The 18027-nt window shown below is 42.7% G+C and overlaps 1 protein-coding gene across 3 annotated transcripts in view; it reads left to right on the top strand.

Annotated features, from left to right (window-relative positions):
* The window catches only part of ASAP2 (ArfGAP with SH3 domain, ankyrin repeat and PH domain 2), a 222682-nt gene that overhangs the window by 106158 nt on the left and 98497 nt on the right, over window positions 1-18027 (top strand). For all 3 annotated transcript variants that reach the window (XM_049904584.1, XM_049904585.1, XM_049904583.1), the window contains exon 3: window positions 1575-1720. In XM_049904584.1, coding sequence (XP_049760541.1) covers window positions 1575-1720 — 146 coding nt within the window. The remainder of the gene's footprint in view (window positions 1-1574; window positions 1721-18027) is intronic.

Consider the following 18027-nt stretch of genomic DNA (forward strand, 5'->3'; position numbering starts at 1 on the left):
CTCATGATCAGAGATTGCCCTCCAGAAACCAATGTTCCATTCATTTGCCCCAGATGTCAGGTCCAGTGCAGCCACTGGCATTTGGTGACAGTGCTTTATTTCCCTGAGGAAGAATTTGTGCTGCTACAGACAGGCTTTCAGGATCTGTTCCTTGGTGAGGGAGCTGTGTCTGATGGAGTTCACAGGGTGGACACATACAAGGTTACGACTGTCTGTCTGCCTGTCCTGTCATGACTGTGGAGTGATTGTGTTATATTTCTAATCGAAGTGATGAGAAAAATAGAATCAGGTATCCATACAAACTGAAGTTGTTTTGTTATAAACTGGCTGGATTCATTTGATAATCCCTGGCCCAGTAGTGGGGGAATTATATTCGGTTACATGAATTTACCAGAATGGCTTGTGCTCCCCACCCCCTGTTTCTGAATTAGCTGTCTGAGATGTGACTCTCTGGCTTCTATAGTTAAAGATCCATGTATCATTGTGATAGCCAACAGGGAGTGAGACCCACTGAGTTAGAGACCTGGAATCTAGGCTTTCACTATTTAAGGTTCTGCTTTGAGGTCTAATGGTAGTAAAATGCCATCAGATGGATGACCAGGGTTTGTGCTTTCTGTTAAGTGATGTGTGTGGTGTGTACCTTATATTTCAAGCACAAGGATGAATGAAACTTAATCCCTGTCCTCTAAGAGGAGTTCCTGGATAGTGCAAACAGTCAAACACTTGACTTCTAACCGAAAGGCTGGCAGTTCAAGCCTGCTTTGGAAGAAAAGCCTGGTGATCTCCTTCCCAAAGGTCACAGCCTTGAAAACTGGATGGATCACAGTTCCATTCTGTACACATGCGGTTGCCATGAGTCAGAATTGTCTCAACAGCAACTGGTAACTAATTGGTGTCCTCCAAGAGCTTCCAGCATGTAGAAGAACACATTTACCAGACAATTTCAATATAGTATGACTAAATATGAGGATAGGAGAGGTGCCAAACTCAAGATACCCAGGATAGTGGTGTCTTGGAAGGCTTCCCATAGGAAAGATGAGTCTGTAGGATGCATTGGAGTCAGGGAGGGGAAGGCAGAAGACTTACCATGAGCAGAGGCACTGAACTAACCTTTGTTGCCCTGGCCTGTGCTCTGAGGACCACTGTTATTCTTGTTTTGAAAGAAGAAGTAGCTGTGGTCTGTGGCCTGGAATTAAGAGCAGTGAGCGTCAGTTTGGAGAGGAACAGGGCATCTCTTGGTAAAATTCTAAAAGAGGGATGAGTCTACTGACTTGTGACTTCTACTATCACTTAAGCCAATGGTATGGAAGCATTGGTGTGTCCTTGGCAGCCTTATCTGATATGTTGAAGACAGTGGTCCTTGGTGCAAGGACTTTTCCCTCCTGTTTATCAGGGTTGTTCTTTGGGATCTGTTGCTGGCACAATGGGCTATTATCCAGATAGCAGATTTTTCTCAGATTTTTGTTTTGCTAATGTGTTCAATTTTATTCGCAAGTAAGAGGAACCTGGTGTGGGGCATGGGGATCTAGCACTTGCTCCATGCGTTAACAGTGCCTCTCACATTGCTCTTGTAGCTCATGTGGAAAATGAAGAGCAGTACACCCAAGCTCTGGAGAAGTTTGGTGGCAACTGCGTGTGCAGAGATGACCCAGATTTAGGAAGCGCGTTCCTGAAGTTCTCAGTGTTTACCAAAGAGTTGACCGCGCTTTTCAAAAACCTGGTAAGTGTTCATGATGTGTGTGCAGCTATCAGTTGACTGGTGAAATATCTACAGTTGCTGTATCTGAAAAGGTAGCTCAGTGGAGGATAATTAACGTTTGTTTAATACACTAAAAAAAAAAAAAAAATTGTTTCATAATTCATATGGTACCTAAAGCAATTTTATTTTCTGTACGCATTTAGGCCACTTTGGAATAAAAATGTTTGTTTGTGATTTTTACTCTAATAAGACTTTTAGAATTCAACTTGGCATTTTCAGTGTGCATAGCTGTGGGACAAAATGGATAAATGTATTTAACTTCTTAAGGGCCTCTGACTTCAATTTTTAATAGTTTCTGAACTGTGTAGAATAGTCTCTGTTTCTGGTAATTATAGGAGGCATTTATGAACTTATAATATTTAATAAGTATGTTTCAGGCTCGTCTTAAACAGTAAGGTAACCTATAATCAAAGTACAGAAATTACCATGACTATTTAAAGGGCTTTTATGCTTCCAAATGGAGAGCCTAAAAAAAGCAGGAGTGAAAGAAGTAAGTCTTACTTTTAAGCAAGTAGACTGTGGAGTTAGTATTTATTGCCTGTGGTAAGTGCTTAGTAATGTTGGGTGAATTGAGTTCTTTCTTGTGCTTGGTAGCTCTGTGCTGTCCTCATTGTGGGATCAGAATTTGCAAGAAGTGGGCTGCCTCAGACGGCTGTTAGTGACCCTGCCTGGGTGATTTGTTCCACAGGTAGAATGTTCACTGGGGATCTTCCAGCACCTCTTTTCTGTTTCCCTTCCCCCAGTTTCTCCTAAAGGTCACAGAAGATAGGACGAGCATTCAACAGTGTTTTCTACATAGGTCACACACAGCAGCATCTTCTTTATTTCTCCTGTCAGTGATCTCATAACAAATGAAAAAATAACTCATCATTCTTGAAATGGTGATGATGATGGGTTTGTAAGTCTGGCCTTAGAAGGGTAGTAAAAAGGGAACGTAATGTACGAGGTAATAACAGGAAGAAGGGGTAAGAACAAGATCACGAAGGCCCCTGGTCTCTCTTCCTATCTTCACTGGCAAATATTTCAGTCGGAACTGGTAAAAGTTAAAAAATGTTGCGGTGCTTGTTTTCACTTGAATTAATTTGATCCCAAAGTTTGGGACTTTTGTCAAAGTTCATCACCCATTTATTACTGCCAAAAACAGATGAAAGCCTGCATAGTGAACAGTGGAACCCTAGCCATCTTTCTCAGCCCCGTTCCCTAAATATTGACAGACATGTGTATTAGGGTCCTGCCACCAAGTCAGAAAAAAATTAGAGGGTTTTTTTAAACTGAAAAATGGGGTGGTTCCAGGGAAAAGATGTATAGATGCTGGCATGTGAGGCTCATCCAGTGAGAAAAGTCCCCTCGCTGCCTAGTCCCCCTGTGGTAAAGCCAATCAGTTGATAAGCCCCTTCCAGGCATGCGAAGCTGCCAGTCAGCTTTTTAGCGCCTCATTCTTAAAAATCAATGAACAGCCTTCAGAATGAAAGGCACTAGAATAAACAGAGAAGAAAACTTGGCGGTGGGGGGGAGGGGGGTGGCGGGGGGGCAGGGACAGAGACAGGCAATGCAAAGAATAGAAGAAAACTTTAAAGAAATGATATTTAATTCCTCAGAGAAATAGGAAAAGATATATCCATACAGAAAGAGTGGAGTGCAGTTTGTCTTTAAAGGTGGAAGATGAGGACAGGACAAGTAATATAAGTAAATATAAAATTAAATTCCATTAGGAGAGTTGGAATAAAAGAAATCTCTCAGATAATGGAACAAAAAGACCCCTCCCCCCCAAAAAGGAGGGGGGAATAAATAAAAGACAAGACTTAGAGATTAATCCTCAAGGCCCAGCATCCAACTGACAGGCTTTTCAGAGAGAATAGAAAAATGGAGAGAAGGACATCACCAATGCAGAAATACAAAAGAAAATTTCTAAAACAGAGGAATACAAGTTTCCAGATTAAAGGGCTCATGAATGTCCAGCACAGTAAGGGAAAAAAAGACTCACATCAAGGCATATCAGTGTGAAATTTCAAAAGATCTTAAAAGCTTCCAGAAAGCACACAGAAGATTACGAATCAGAGTGCCATTGGACTTCTCAACAATAACATTGGAAACTAAAGCATGGAGCAATGTTTTCAGAATTCTGAGGAAGGTGATTGTTGTTCTCAAGAGTTCTCCCCAGCCAGCTGAGCAAAAAAAAAGGGAGGAGAATTAAAGATATTTTCAGACGTGCAAGTCTCAAAAATTTCACTCCCACATGTCATTTCTAGGAAACATGTAGAAGCTGTGCTTTAACAAGATGAAGGGGGTAAGCCAAAAAAGGGGAAGATGTGAAAGTCAGGAAACGGGATCCAACACATTCCAGCAGTGAAAGGGAATCCCCATAGGATGGCAAAGGGAAGGTCCCAGGAGAACTGCTGAGCAAGAGGCCCAGAAGTCAGCCAGCCCATGTAGGAAATGGGTGGAGCAAATGGTTAAGTGCGTGACCACTAGCCTGAAGGTTGGTGGTTCAGATGCACCCAGAGGCACCTCAGAAGGCAGGCCTGGTGATCTGCTTCCAAAAGGTCACAGCCTTGAAAATCCTGTGGAGCAGTTCTGTTCTGCACACATGAGTCACCATGGTTTGGAATTGACCTGGCAGCTAACAACAACAACAGGAAATAGAAAGGAGGCCTGGGTTCTGTCTCTTTACACTTCCGTAACAAGCTGTTTTATCTTTATCCAGCTAATCTCCAGACCTGGATTTTCTCATCTGTAAAAATGGAGATGATAGCGCCGTATCTGACTTTGTGTGTAGAGGATAACCAGTTGCTTTCACACATTTTAGCTTATCTAATCCTCGTAACAATCCCAGAAAATGAGTCAACCGTTATCCCCACTTTATGGATTAGATAATGGAGACTTTGAAAGGTTTAAGGAAGTAATATCTCCCTTGGGAGGGCTCAGAGACCTTGACAGCTTTTGGATGTGTGCTCTAGGTTCAGAAGGCCCCATCTGCAGTGTTCCGTGTCCTGGACCCCTGAATAAACTGGATTTTTACATGGGTAGCTGTGCAGTTAAATCACAGCAGCCTCTTCTTAATTTTCTGCAAAAGCAGAAAGCAGAGCAGGGCGTGGTCACGGTGATTGGTACATTGCAGACTGCCCCGTGGCTTTACAAGTTTCAGTCCTCAAAAACAAAACAAAACAAAACAAAACAAAAAACAAACAAAAAAGAAAACACTTCAAGTCCTAGGTGCTCTCCCGCTTTCTGGAGTAAGTAAAGACATCAGTGGCCAAGATTTAATGAGCACCCATAGTATAAGCACCAGGCTAGGCATTGAGGATATACTGTTTGATTTAATCCTCATAACAGTGGTGCAAGGCAGATTTTCTTGCTTTCATTTTATAGAGAAACTTGTGCACACACATATAAGTAACTTACCTAGTCCTTAACTAGCAAAGGACAGAATTGGGATTCAAATCTAAAGCTTAGGACTCCAAACCCATTCTGTTTCCACTGTGGCATTTAAAGGCATTAAAGCTTCTTGTCAATTCCTTAAGGAGCCCTGGTGGCACAGTGGTTAAGTGCTCAGCTGCTAACTGAAAGGTCAGTCGTTGGAACCCACCAGCAGCTCCACAGAGAAGGATGTGGCAGTCTGCTTTCGTAAAGATTTACAGCCTTAGAAACCCTAGGGTGCAGTTCTTTTCTGTCCTGTAGAGTCACCGTGAGTTGGAATCAACTTGACGGCAGTGGGCGTTTTTTTGGGGGGGGGGGGCGTTGTCAGTTCCTTGCAGGGGGGACAGAACAGAAGGGAAGGCAGCTCAGGGAAACGTGTGGTGTAAGGGGGACTGCTGGAGTGGCCAGGAGGCAGCCTGGTGGCCCTGTCTCCTCACCTTAAAACAAGGGTGATAAAAACCCTTCCCACCTCACAGGACCATCAGCAAGATAAAATTAGTAAGTGGGAAGGGTTTTTTTTTTTGCGTGTGTGTGTGAATTAAAAACCTAGCAGAGATGTGACATTTTAGTGTCGTTCTCGTGTGGTAACTTATTAAAATCAGTGTGATAATAGCTTTAAGTACATGTGCATCACTTTAGTGTCAGCTTTTCCTTCATGGAGTTAGGATTTTTGATCCAGTTTCTAAGCAAAGATCAGAGAGAGAGAAAAGCTCTTCTTCGCCCCAGAATTAGCATTCCCCTTGCTGTACAGCTATAGAAATGCCGAGTGGCCGCTTCTGAGAAGCCTTGTTGAGAGTGAGCTGATTATAGGAGAATTCTTTTCTTTGGGTACTTTGTATACCATCCTTATCCCTGTTTTTGGTCCTGTCTGTCCTGTCTCTTATTTCAAAAGCCCTGCCTTTGCTTTTCCTCAGACATTGAGAAAACATTTCAATTCTGTATGGCTGCGATTCTCAATTCTAGCCCTTGTCCAGAAAGAAGGATAATTACTACCTGCCTGCTTTGTGGCATGAAAGAATGTTGATAAAGCAGCTGGAACATCTCCAGAGAAAGGCCAGCTTAGTATAAAGTGAGATTGTCTTACTAATGGGTGAGATTCTCACCTTCAGAAAGTCTATGAATTTTCTCTGCAGTTATGCAGGATAAAGGGAAAAACAAGGAGTCTCCCGAAATGTAACATGTGTGAAATTAAACTGGCTATAAAGTCAGCTTAGTTTCTAGGTTCTTTTCCTTTTACCAGATGGATGTGAGAATCCTGAGATTTTTTTCCAAGGGCCACTTCTGTGCTGAGAAGTGGCTGATTAATTAATATCAGGCTGCATTCTGAAAGGTTAGTTGCAGGCATATAATCCTTTTGTTGGTTTCAGAGAATTGGTACTAAAAATACGTACTCTCAGCCTATATAACCTGCTCTAATTGAAAACCAGCATCAAATGAAACCCAGCAGATGCCGAGGGTGGAGTCCAGTGTGACGTTCAGGAGTGGCCCTTGGTGGAGGAATTTCATCTCACACACATTGAAAGAGGAACCTGAAAGTTCTAGCCAGCAACATTTACATACATCTGGACTATTTTACACAAATGATCTGAGTTAAAAGACATTATAACCATAAGGGGAGCTAGTAAGTTTCTCTTAGGATGAGCATTATTAGCGTGCCTTTTTTTTTTTTTTTGTCCATATGTAGCCTAGCACAGAGGTGTTCTTACCTTGTTGCATTATTTATTAATAGTACAGAACACTGTTTTCCCAGCACCATCAGTCTTAGGTTAAATATGAGCTGGTTTTCCATATTCATAAAGCTTATCTCCGCACTTAATATAAAGATCTTACTACCAGAGGCTCTCATCCTTAGTACTTCCATAAACTTTCTTTTCTCTTAACTTCTTTATTTTCTTATTAAACAAGGACACTAATCATAATGTCATATTTTGAGTGGGGGGAGACTCTTCATCATTGTTTTGGACATAAATTCCTGAACTATGCTGAAACGTAAGGAAACCCTCAGCAGGTTGTATTATATGGGAACATCTGCCCCTGTATTGGGTCAAGACTGTTTGACTTTCCATTTCTGACATCTGCCATTTAACGTCCTGACTCTTTTTTCCCTGCTGTTTGCCATTATTGCTGTCAGATGCTTGCCTCTGGTATTTCTTTTCCACTGTGCAGGAAACCAAGATGGCTTGGCATGTTAGACTTGTATGTAAATTGAGTCAGTAAGTTTTGAGTCAAAAGGGTTTGAGGGCTTCTCTAGTGGGATAAAGTACATGTTACTTTGGTCACCTAGAAACCATTGCCACTTATTTTTTTAGTATGCCCTAATGGTTAATGTGATTGACAACCAACCGAAAGATTAGAAGTTCCAGTCCAGCCAGAGACTCCTTGGAAGAAAGGACTGGTGATCTCTTTTAGAAAAATCACCCATTGAAAACCCTGTGGAACACAGTTCTACTCTGACACACATGGGGTTATTGTGAGCTGGAATCGACTTGTTAGCAACTGTTTTTTTTTTTTTTTTTTTTAATTTTTATGGTGCTTTAAGTGAAAGCTTACAAATCAAGTCAGTCACTCACACAAAAACATATATACACCTTGCTACATACTCCCAATTGCTCTCTCCCTAATGAGACAACCTGCTTCCTCCCTCCACTCTCTCTTCTTGTGTCCATTTCCCCAGCTTCTAACCCCCCCACCCTCTCATCTCCCCTCCAGGCAGGAGATGCCAACATAGTCTCAAGTGTCCACCTGATCCAAGAAGCTCAATCCTCACCAGCATCCCTCTCCAACCCATTGTCCAGTCCAATCCCTGTCTGAAAAGTTGGCTTCGGGAATGGTTCCTATCCTGGGCCAACAGAAGGTCTGGGGGTCATGACCACCGGGGTCCTTATAGTCTCAGTCAGACCATTCAGTCTGGTCTTTTTATGAGCATTTGGGGCCTGCATCCCACTGCTCTCCTGCTCCCTCTTGGGTTCTCTGTTGTGTTTGCTGTCAGGGTAGTCATCGGTGGTAGCAGCTGGTTTTAATTTACAGTTGGAAATACTTGTGTCTAGGACTCATAAGACTTCAACACTTATAAACGACTTCCTATACTCACAAATCCTAACAAAAATAAAAGCACGGTTTTAGTTCTATCCAAACAGCAAAGAGCAGTAAAGGCTGTCAGAAGACCTATGTTTTGGTTGTTCCACAGCCATTCGAGATGTTTAAATTGTACTTTAAGACTTTTTCTTTCTTTTTTTCTTTATTGTGCTTGAGATGAAAGTTTACAGCACAAATTAGTTTCTCATTCAAAAATGTATACATCTGTTTTTTATTGGAAAAGCATTGCTACCTCCTTGTAACCCCCATGGTACAGTGACTTCTGGGGACCAGGGAAGGTGAGCAAAGCCATAGCGGCAGAGAATGAGGTAGGAACAAACGAGCCCTTGGGCACAGAGAGGAAGAGCTCAATGAGGAAAGTCACTGAACCCCTGCTGGTTGCTGTGCTACTGGGGCAACAAAGGGTATTGGCTCTAATAACTCTATCTGAGGAGAGGGTTACACAGATACTTTTGTTATAATGCAGTGTGTGCTGTGACGGCCATCATACAGGGTGCCACAGAGCCCTGAGATGTGAGACCTTGGAGGCAGAGGAGTAGTGATTCCCAGCCCATAGACCTTGGACCTTGAGTCCTTGGGGATGGAGGTGGGGCAGAGAAGCCCTGTGGGCTGTCAAAGGTGTCCTTGAATCCACGTGCACATAGCATGATTGTAATGTTTATAGACAAATGCCATGCACATGTCTTTAACGGCTTCTCAAATGTATGTAGGAGGTGCTTTCCCCTGGAGCTGACATTAGTGAACTCAGAGCTGGCTTTGTTTTTGTTGTTTGTCATGGTATATTTTCTCAGTGGTTGGGTATTAAATGAGCAACTGTCATGATGTAGGGGACCTCAGACTTTTTTTTTTTTTTTTTTAAATCTTCTGCCAACCAAAGAGCTAATCCATAGAAAGACTGGAATAGAGGATGTGGATGAAGGCGGAGGGGCCAGCTGCATGCCGAGCAGCAGGGAGGTGCAGGAAGGGAAGCTGTGATTGGTGGCTGTCTGCTGTGGTGATGAAGAGGCCACATTGACTTTTTTTCTGTTTCTGGAAAGGCAGAAGACAAATTGCAGTAGCATAAGGGAAAGCATCAGGTAAAGGAGTAGAGACAGCAGGTGTTCACTATTCTACAGTGTTATGGGTTGAATTGTGTTGCCCTAAAACATGAATCAGCTCGATTAGGCCATGATTCCAAGTATTGTGTGGTTGTCCTCCATTTTGAGATCTGATGTGATTTTCCTATTTGCTGCAAATCCTATCTCTGTGATGTTAATGAGGCAGATTAGAGACAGTTACATTAATGAGGCAGGATACAATCCATGGGATTAGGTTGTATCTTGAGTCAGCCTCTTTTGAGATATAAAAAGAGGAAATTGAGCAGAGAAGAGAGGGACCTCATGCCACCAAGAATGAGGAACCAGGAGGGGAGTGTGCCCTTTGGTCCTGGGGTCCCTGCACTGAGAAGCTCCTAGATCAGGGAAAGATTGGTGACAAAGACCTTCCCCCAGAGCCAACAGAGAGAGAGAGAGCCTTTCCCTGGAGTTGACACCGAGAATTTGGAATTCTAACCCCCTAGACTGAGAGAGAATACATTTCTCCTTGTTAAAGCCATCCACTTGTGGTATTTCTGTTATAGCAGCACGTGATAACTAGACATACGGGGAAGTTTGATAACGACAGGAGGAAGCTAAAAGGGGAGGATCTTTAGGATAAAAGAGACATGAGCCTATTTTAGGTACCCTGGGAGGTAGCTATGGGTCAGAATTGACCCGACTGACAGGAGTGGGTTTAGTTTTGCTTTGGTTGGAGGTAGCTGACAGCTGGAAGAGGTTATGGTATAGAAGAGGGGACCGGTGAGCTGTGAAGGCTGCACGTACCTTTCTCCTCAGCCAAGAGTCAAGCCATGATTTCTCTGAGGGGAGTCATTAGCAAGTTCATACAGATAAATTCAAGGTCCTAGCCTCTTCGTGTACATTCTCCTGTCCTTGGGAATTTCGGATTGTTTATTAATCATTCCTTAAAATCTAAAACTTAGCAAACAGCATCAACACCTGTATATTCCAGATTCTAGTTTGTAAAGCCTTTGGACGTGGGTTGTTTCATTTGTGCCCCCAGGAACCCTAGCCTTGCACTCAAAGGGTGTCCTTGGATCACGGTTGTTGGAGTCATCTGGGAACATCTTAGAAATGCAGAATTGCAGGCTGTCCTCCCCTAGACCGACTGAATCAAAATCTTGCTTTTAATAAGATTCCCAGGTAACGAGCAGGCACCTTAAAGTTTGGGAAGCATTTGAACAGAGTTTCTCAAAGTGCGGTGCCCAGACGAGCAGCACCTGGAGCTTACTAGAAATACAAACTCATGGGTCCCATACCACACCTACTAAGTTGTGGTTCTAAAGCTTTAGTGCATCAGAATCAGCTGCAGGGTTTGTTAGCCCACACATTGTTGGGTTTCACTCCCAAAGTTTCAGCTTCCTTGGGTCTGGGTTAAGGCTCAAGAGTTTGCATTTCTAACAAGTTCTCAAGTAATGCTGGTGCTGCTGGTCAGGGACCATGTTTTGAGAACTGTGCCCTAGTGGAAAGCCTGGGCTAAGTGCTTCTGATTCTTATTATTGGGGAAATAGAGATTTGGGCTGCCAGGGTCTAGCTGAGGCCAGAGCAATATTTTCTAACCTTGGATTCTTGGAGCTAATAAAATTTGAAAAAGTGCTTTCATTTTTGGTTGATGGCTTAATTAAACGTTTTAACATCTTATGGGTTTTAGAAGAAGTTGTGGATCGCATGCGTGTGCTGTCCTGTGTTCTTCTGTCCTGCCACCTTTGCCTCCCAGAATTGACCTTAAGTGTACAGTTCCATCATTTACTGCCTGGTGGAAGGAGAGGGCAAAGGGTCATGGTTTTCTCTCCACTTAGAACCTGAAAGATCAAAGCCATGCGACTGCCAGAAAAGTAGAGTTAAAAACAGAAACCAGGTCAACTTTACCCGCTCCTTTTTCTGGTGTGAAAGTTGCGAATATGTTTTTGGCAGCTGGTTGGGTTTGATCTTTCAGTTTGTGTTAAACACTCAAGATAGGTGTGGGCTACTCCCGTCAACGCCCCCCCCCCCCCCGCATCCTCCTTAATTAAACGAACGATCAGCATGGCCTTGCTGCCAAAGAAACAGTACTGTTATGTTAGGTGAGGGCCCTCTTTGTGAGAGTGAGTAAGGAGGACCGTGTGTGAGAGGGAAAGTGCGTGTGAGTGAGAGAGAGAGAGAATGAGTAAGCAGGAGTGTATTTGTGTATGTGAAAGGGAGAGAGAGTGTGTGTGTGGGTATGAGAATGAGTAAGCAAGAGTGTGTGTGTGTGTGCAAGAGAGTGTGAGTGAAAGAGTGAATAAGCAGGGCCATGTGTGTGAGAGTGTGTGTGTGTGTGTGTGAGAGAGAGTGAGCGAGTTAGGACAGTATGTGTGTGTTTGTGAGAGTAAGCAGGACCATGTGAGTATGTGTGTGCGTGTGTATGTGTGTGTTCAGTAGACTATAAGACAGTATTGTCAGTAGTCCCTGGGAAAAAGTCTCTTCACTTAACACCAGAAATGAAAGTAACAGAGGTGGTTTTCCTTTTTGAAGCTTCCACATACGTATCAGGCTGACTGCTTTGTGTAACTGGGGAATAGAAGGAAATTTTGATGTAGACGACACCTCAGATGGAAGCATTTACTCAGTCTCACGATTTATCCTGGTCTGATCCTTGTGTCAGACGTCAGCCATCTTCCCCAGGAGGGTAAAAGACTCTTAAGTTCAGTCATGTTCAATAACGAAATGATAGAAAGAGCTCTGGCTTTAGACTTCTAAGCCCAACTCTGCTACTTCTTAGTTGTGTCACTTTGGGGCAAGGTGGGTGACTTACCCTCTTTAAGCCTTTGTTTTCATATCTGTAAAATGGGAATAACAAATGAGATCGTTTAGGTAAGATACCTGGCCCTGTACCATATAGTGATTTGCAACTCCAGGCCGTTTTACCTAGCATCATCTGCTCCTCCAAAAAATTTCTGCCAGATTGCCTGTTCTTCAGATAAGCAGCCTTTAGAAAGAATGCAGAAACAGTTCTTTGAGCCTACCAGGCACACACCTGCCTCAGGGCCTTTGTGTTAGCAGTTCCATCTGCCAAGAATGCATTTTTTTTAATTTTATTGTGGTAAAATATGTCTTAGGCTGGGTTCTCTAGGGAAGCAAAACCAGTAAAGCATATAAATGTATAAACAGAGAGATTTATATCAGGGAAATGGCTCACGGGGTTGTAGAGAATGGAACCCCCCCAAGTCCATGGGACAGGCTGGAGGCTTCTTCTGATTCATGTAGCCGCGGGGGTTGGCAAACCCAAGATCGGCAGGTCAGAGAGCAGAGCTGTTGCTCACAGGCTATGAAGATTGAGGAATCCTGAGATCAGCAGGGAAGACCACAGGTAAGCTGCTAGCTCAAGTCACAAGAACTGGAGGTCAGCTGAACAGAAGCCAGCTGTAGGATCCAGAGCAAGCCAAAGCCCACGAGGCTTGCCAGAATGTCCAATTATATGTAATACAGGCCACAACCCCAAGGAAAATCCCTTTCAACTGATTGGCTTCTCACAGCAGATCCTATTGTGGAGGTGATCACATTATATCAAATCCCAACATGGAAATAAATGATCACAACATCATAGGACTGCCAAACCACTGAGAATCATTGCGCAGCCAAGCTGACACAGAGTCTTAACCATTGCAAAATACATATAACTAAACATGTCCATGTTAACCATTTTTAAGTGTATAATTCAGTGATGCTAATTATATTCTCTATGTAGTGCAACCATTACCGCTATTTTGAAAAGTTTTTCAGCACCCCAAACAGAAGATTCAGTACCCCTTAAGTGATAGCTCTCCATTCCCTCCTGTCCCCATCCCCTAATAAACTTTGGTCTGTATGCATTTACCTATTCTAGATATTTAAGTGGAATCATACAATATTTGTCCTCTTGTGCTACCAGATTTTCACATGGCTCTCTGCCTCACTTCCTTCAGGACTCTGCCCAAATATTACCTTAGAAAAAGACCTTCCTGATCACTGTTTAAAAGAGTCTCCATCCTATGAATGATCACAGCAGCTTTATTTGTACTATTTGCAGTGGCTCCAAAGTGAAAACAATTCAGCTCTCCATGCATAGGTGACTGGATAAACAAATTGTGATATATCTATACAATGGAATACTATTCATCAATAAAAAGGAATGAACTGTTGATACAGTGACATAATTGACTTCTCAGAATAATTTTGCTCAATTTGAAAATAATGAAAGAAGCCAGATAATAAGGAACGTATTTCTGCCCTAATAATGTGCCTACCTGTATAACGCACAGCTTACTGCACTTAGAAAAATAGCAAGGGGGGGTGTTGCACAGTTGGTAAAAAAAATGTATAACGTTGCGTTATTTGTGTAAAAAAATGGTACACATAGACCTGTTACCTTGGAGTCAGTGCTGACTTATAGCAACCCTATAGGACAGAGTAGAACTGCCCCATAGGGTTTCCAAGCCTGTAATCTTCACGGAAGCAGGCTGCCAAGTCTTTCTCCTGAGGAGTGGCTGGTGGGTTCGAACCGCTGACCCTTCGGGTTACCAGCCAAGAGCTTTAACTGCTACACCACCAGCGCTCCTAAAGCTATGGCACATACTGTGTGATTCTATATATATGTATACACATACGCACACATATATGTATATATACATATATGCTTGTATATATGTACGTGTGTGTGTGTGTATATATATATAATTCTAGAAAATTCAGACTATTGAATGGTGACAGAGGCAGATCAGTGGTTGCCTGGGGAGTTGGGGATGAGAAGCTTGGAGGTGGGGGATTACAAAAGGAGTACAAGGAATCTTTGGGGGTGATGGATGTGTTCATTCTCTGGATTTTGGCAATGATTTCATTGTGTATACATGTCGTAACTTATCAAATTGTGCACTTTGAATACACACAGTTTATTGTATGTTAATTATACCTCAGTAAAACTGTTTAGGAGCCCTGGTGGCATGGTGGTTAAGAGCTCGGCTGCTAGCCAGAAGGTTGGCAATTCAAACCTACCATTTGTTCCTTGGAAACCCTATGGGACAGTTCTGCTCTGTCCTATAGGGTCGCTATGAGTTGGAACCAACTTGACAGCACCTAAAAAAAAAAAAAAAAAACTGTTAAAAAAAATTTTTTTTAAGCCATTAGTCTAAAAGCATTGCTCTCCAATGGAACTTTCTGTGTTGATAGAAATAGTTTATGTCTGCTGTATCCAAATGTGAAGCCACTAGCCACATGTGACTCCTGGGCACTTGAATGAGGCTAGTGTGACTGAGGAACTGAATTTTTAACTATACTTAATTTGAATTATTTTTAATTTAAATAGTCACAGTTAGCTAGTGCCTGTCATATTGGACAGCACTGGTCTAAAGCCTTACCACCTACTATAGCATTGTTCACATTTACATCTTAGGTCTTAGACTCTAGCTCTTGAAGCTTCCAGCACTGTGATGACTGTTTCTTACTTATGTATCTTTGCTTATGCTGGAACCTTTGCTAAGAATAACCTCAATCGAATAAATGAGGTGCTAAGTCTTGTTTCAAACTCTCTGCCCTCTGACAAAAAGACTTTGCAGTGGCCTGTGGTGAAGCTAAACAGGTAGTTTGCCTTTCTTTGAATTCCTGTTTGTTCTTTGTATTACTGAGCAGCATTTGCTTAAAGAAAAAAAGAAAAATTTCACATCTCAATGTGTTGTCTTTTCTACCACTTAAGTTTCTCATAAATGTATTTGAGCACATTAAATTAATTTCATGGCACAGATATATTTTAGGTAAAATTCTTTGACCGTGTTTTATGTAGTAAGAAGTTGGTCTTTTCAAGGAAAAGCTAATTATACCCCATGGACAGTTGGACTTTATTAAGGGTTTTGGAGGAAAGCCCTAGGGAAGCTTATTCTTCTCTAAATTCATGAGGCTGGTGCTAGGACGAGCCTGCCCAGTGATTATTTTGTTCGGACTCTCTTTTCCATTGCTTCTTTGTAAAAATAGAGAGCTATGATGTGAGAATCCTGTCTAGGTTCTGGCTTTTAGATGATCCCCTTGGGGAAATTCATTTGGCAAAGCAGAATTACTCATTGCCTGAGTCAAGGAGAAAAAGCACCTCCGTTCCTGGGGTGGGGCCGCAAGGAAGGACCAGCAGTGGAGCTTTGGCTGGGTCGGCAACTGGTGGTAGCCAGTTACCTGTGTGAGCCAGTGCTCCCTGTGAGCTGAAGAGTGTGTTTAAGGGGCCACCGCGACCTGCCCATTGCCCTAAAGTTGATTATGACTCATAGCGACCTGATAGGACAGAGTAGAACTGGCCCATGGAGTTTCCAAGGAGCAGCTGGTGGTTTCAAACTGCTGACCTTTTGGCTAGCAACCGAACACTTAACCACTGCACCACCGGTGTAGGGGATAGGTGGGGGAAATTCTGAGAGTATGGTGTTAAGGAAGGTAGAGTCAAGAAATTTTAAGCCCCCTGTCCCCACCCAAAAAAAGAGATATTTAGGGGGAACAGCATGAAAAGGTGGCTGATTGGCTGGCCGTATACCCTCTTATTTCCTGGTCTATCTTTATTTCCTAATCAGCTCTGTCATTAGCATGACAAATTTGTTCTAGGTTTCTGGTAGCCTTGTCCGTCCGTCTGTCCCAATGACTGAATCATTGTCTTTCTACCTGTGAGATCACAGAACGTTGACCACTTACTGACTTATCTAGTCAGACATGTCTAAGTAAACTTGGGAAACAAAGGAGAGAGAAAAAACCGGGGAGGATTTTTATTTTAAGAGATTGCCTCCTTTTTGTTGGTATTCCAAAAACTCAAACGCATTGTGTGGAGTGGATTCCAAACCATAGAGACTGTAGAGGACAGAGTAGAACTGCCCCATAGGGTTTCAAGGAGTGGCTGGTGGATTCGAACTGCTGACCTTTTGATTAGCAGCTGAGCTCTTAACCACTGTGCCACCGGGGCCTCTTGTTGCTATTAGCAGGTCCGTATTTAATAACAATGATCAAGATTGTTGTATTGTGTTCATATCATACTTGATGTTTCAAAAAGCCATTTAAGGTAATATATTTGTTAGAAGTAAATCAGAACACAAGAGAAAGCCCAGTACTTGCTTGGCACTTAGGAAAATATTCTGGTTGAGTTACCCAGGGATAATTTAATTCTTCCCATTAAAAATAAAAAAATAGATCATAAAAATTTCATTACTTACAAATTGAAGCTGGAGCTGCCTGGGCACAGAGGACGTGCAGCTATCTTTTGGCTGTGGTTTTAATGTCTCTTGGCCAGAGCTTGAGGATGGTTCGTTTAGCTGTGGGCCTGAGGCTGCCTGGGCTGCCCGACACACGTAATCAGAGAGATTCGGAGCCCCTGCTTCTCGCTGTAAACGCACTTGCCAAGACAGAACATCTGGGCTCCAGTGCACTTGTTCTCCAGGCCCAGCAGACAGAAGAGCACTCATTTCCTGTGAAGTTCACCTCTGAGTCACAGCGCTTTTGTCTGTGTGTAAACATAATGTAAAGAGTGTAAATGCAGAGGACAAACAGAGAGATTCGGAGCCCCTGCTTCTCGCTGTAAACGCACTTGCCAAGACAGAACATCTGGGCTCCAGTGCACTTGTTCTCCAGGCCCAGCAGACAGAAGAGCACTCATTTCCTGTGAAGTTCACCTCTGAGTCACAGCGCTTTTGTCTGTGCGTAAACATAATGTAAAGAGTGTAAATGCAGAGGACAAACAGACACTAGTGTCCTGGAGTATGGAAGATTTTCCAGTAAATTCATTGATTGCAGTTATATTTACATCTGTATTAATGTCTTAAAAAAAAAAAAACAGTTTTATTGCAGTCTAATTCACATATGAAGATTCACACATTTAAAGTGTGTAATTCAATGATTTAATACTGAGTGGTGCAACCATCACTGTAACTCAGCTTTAGAACATTTTCAGCCCCCAGTGAGGTCCCGCATGCCCATTTATAGTTATTCCCCACTCCCACCCCAGCCCCAGGCAACCACTGACCCTTTTTCTGTCTCTATTGTAATAATATAACTAATTATTTTCTGATTTGAAAAAGTAATAGTTTCCTATTTTAGATAGCTTGAAAAACTCCAAAAAGAAGCAGCGAATGTGGATGAGATCCAAAATCCCCTTAGCTGATCTGGTATCAGAGCTTATCTTTTTAGCTCTTATCTTCTCCTCTTTGCTCTGCTGGTGGTACACACCATTAAGAACTCGAATGCTAACTGAAAGGTTTGTGGTTTGAATCCACCCAGAGGTGCCTCGGAAGAAAGACCTGGTGACCTACTTCCAAAAGATCACAGTGATTGGAAACCCTCTGGAGCACAGTTCTACTCGGACACACATGGGATTGCCACGATTGGGAACTGACTCCGTGGCAACCGGTTGGTCCCATGTAGTTGATATGTTCCCACATCAGTGCTTTGCCCACACTTCACACTATTCCTTTTGCCAAGGATTCCTCCCTGCTCTGCATCTCGCAAGACAGAATTCTCCCTATTATTTGAAGGTCTACTTCAGATACCACCTGCTGAACAAAGCTTTCCCTGATGTCGAGGCTGAAAGTAATTTTCCCTTCTGTGGAATTCTGTGGTGCTTTATTTACAGTTTTCACTGGGTAATTTCCTGTCATGGATTGAATTGTGTCCCCCCAAAATATCTGTCAACTTGGTTAGGTCATGATTCCC

The sequence above is a fragment of the Elephas maximus genome, chromosome 12 (assembly GCF_024166365.1).
Source record: "Elephas maximus indicus isolate mEleMax1 chromosome 12, mEleMax1 primary haplotype, whole genome shotgun sequence".
NCBI classification, from domain to species: domain Eukaryota; kingdom Metazoa; phylum Chordata; class Mammalia; order Proboscidea; family Elephantidae; genus Elephas; species Elephas maximus.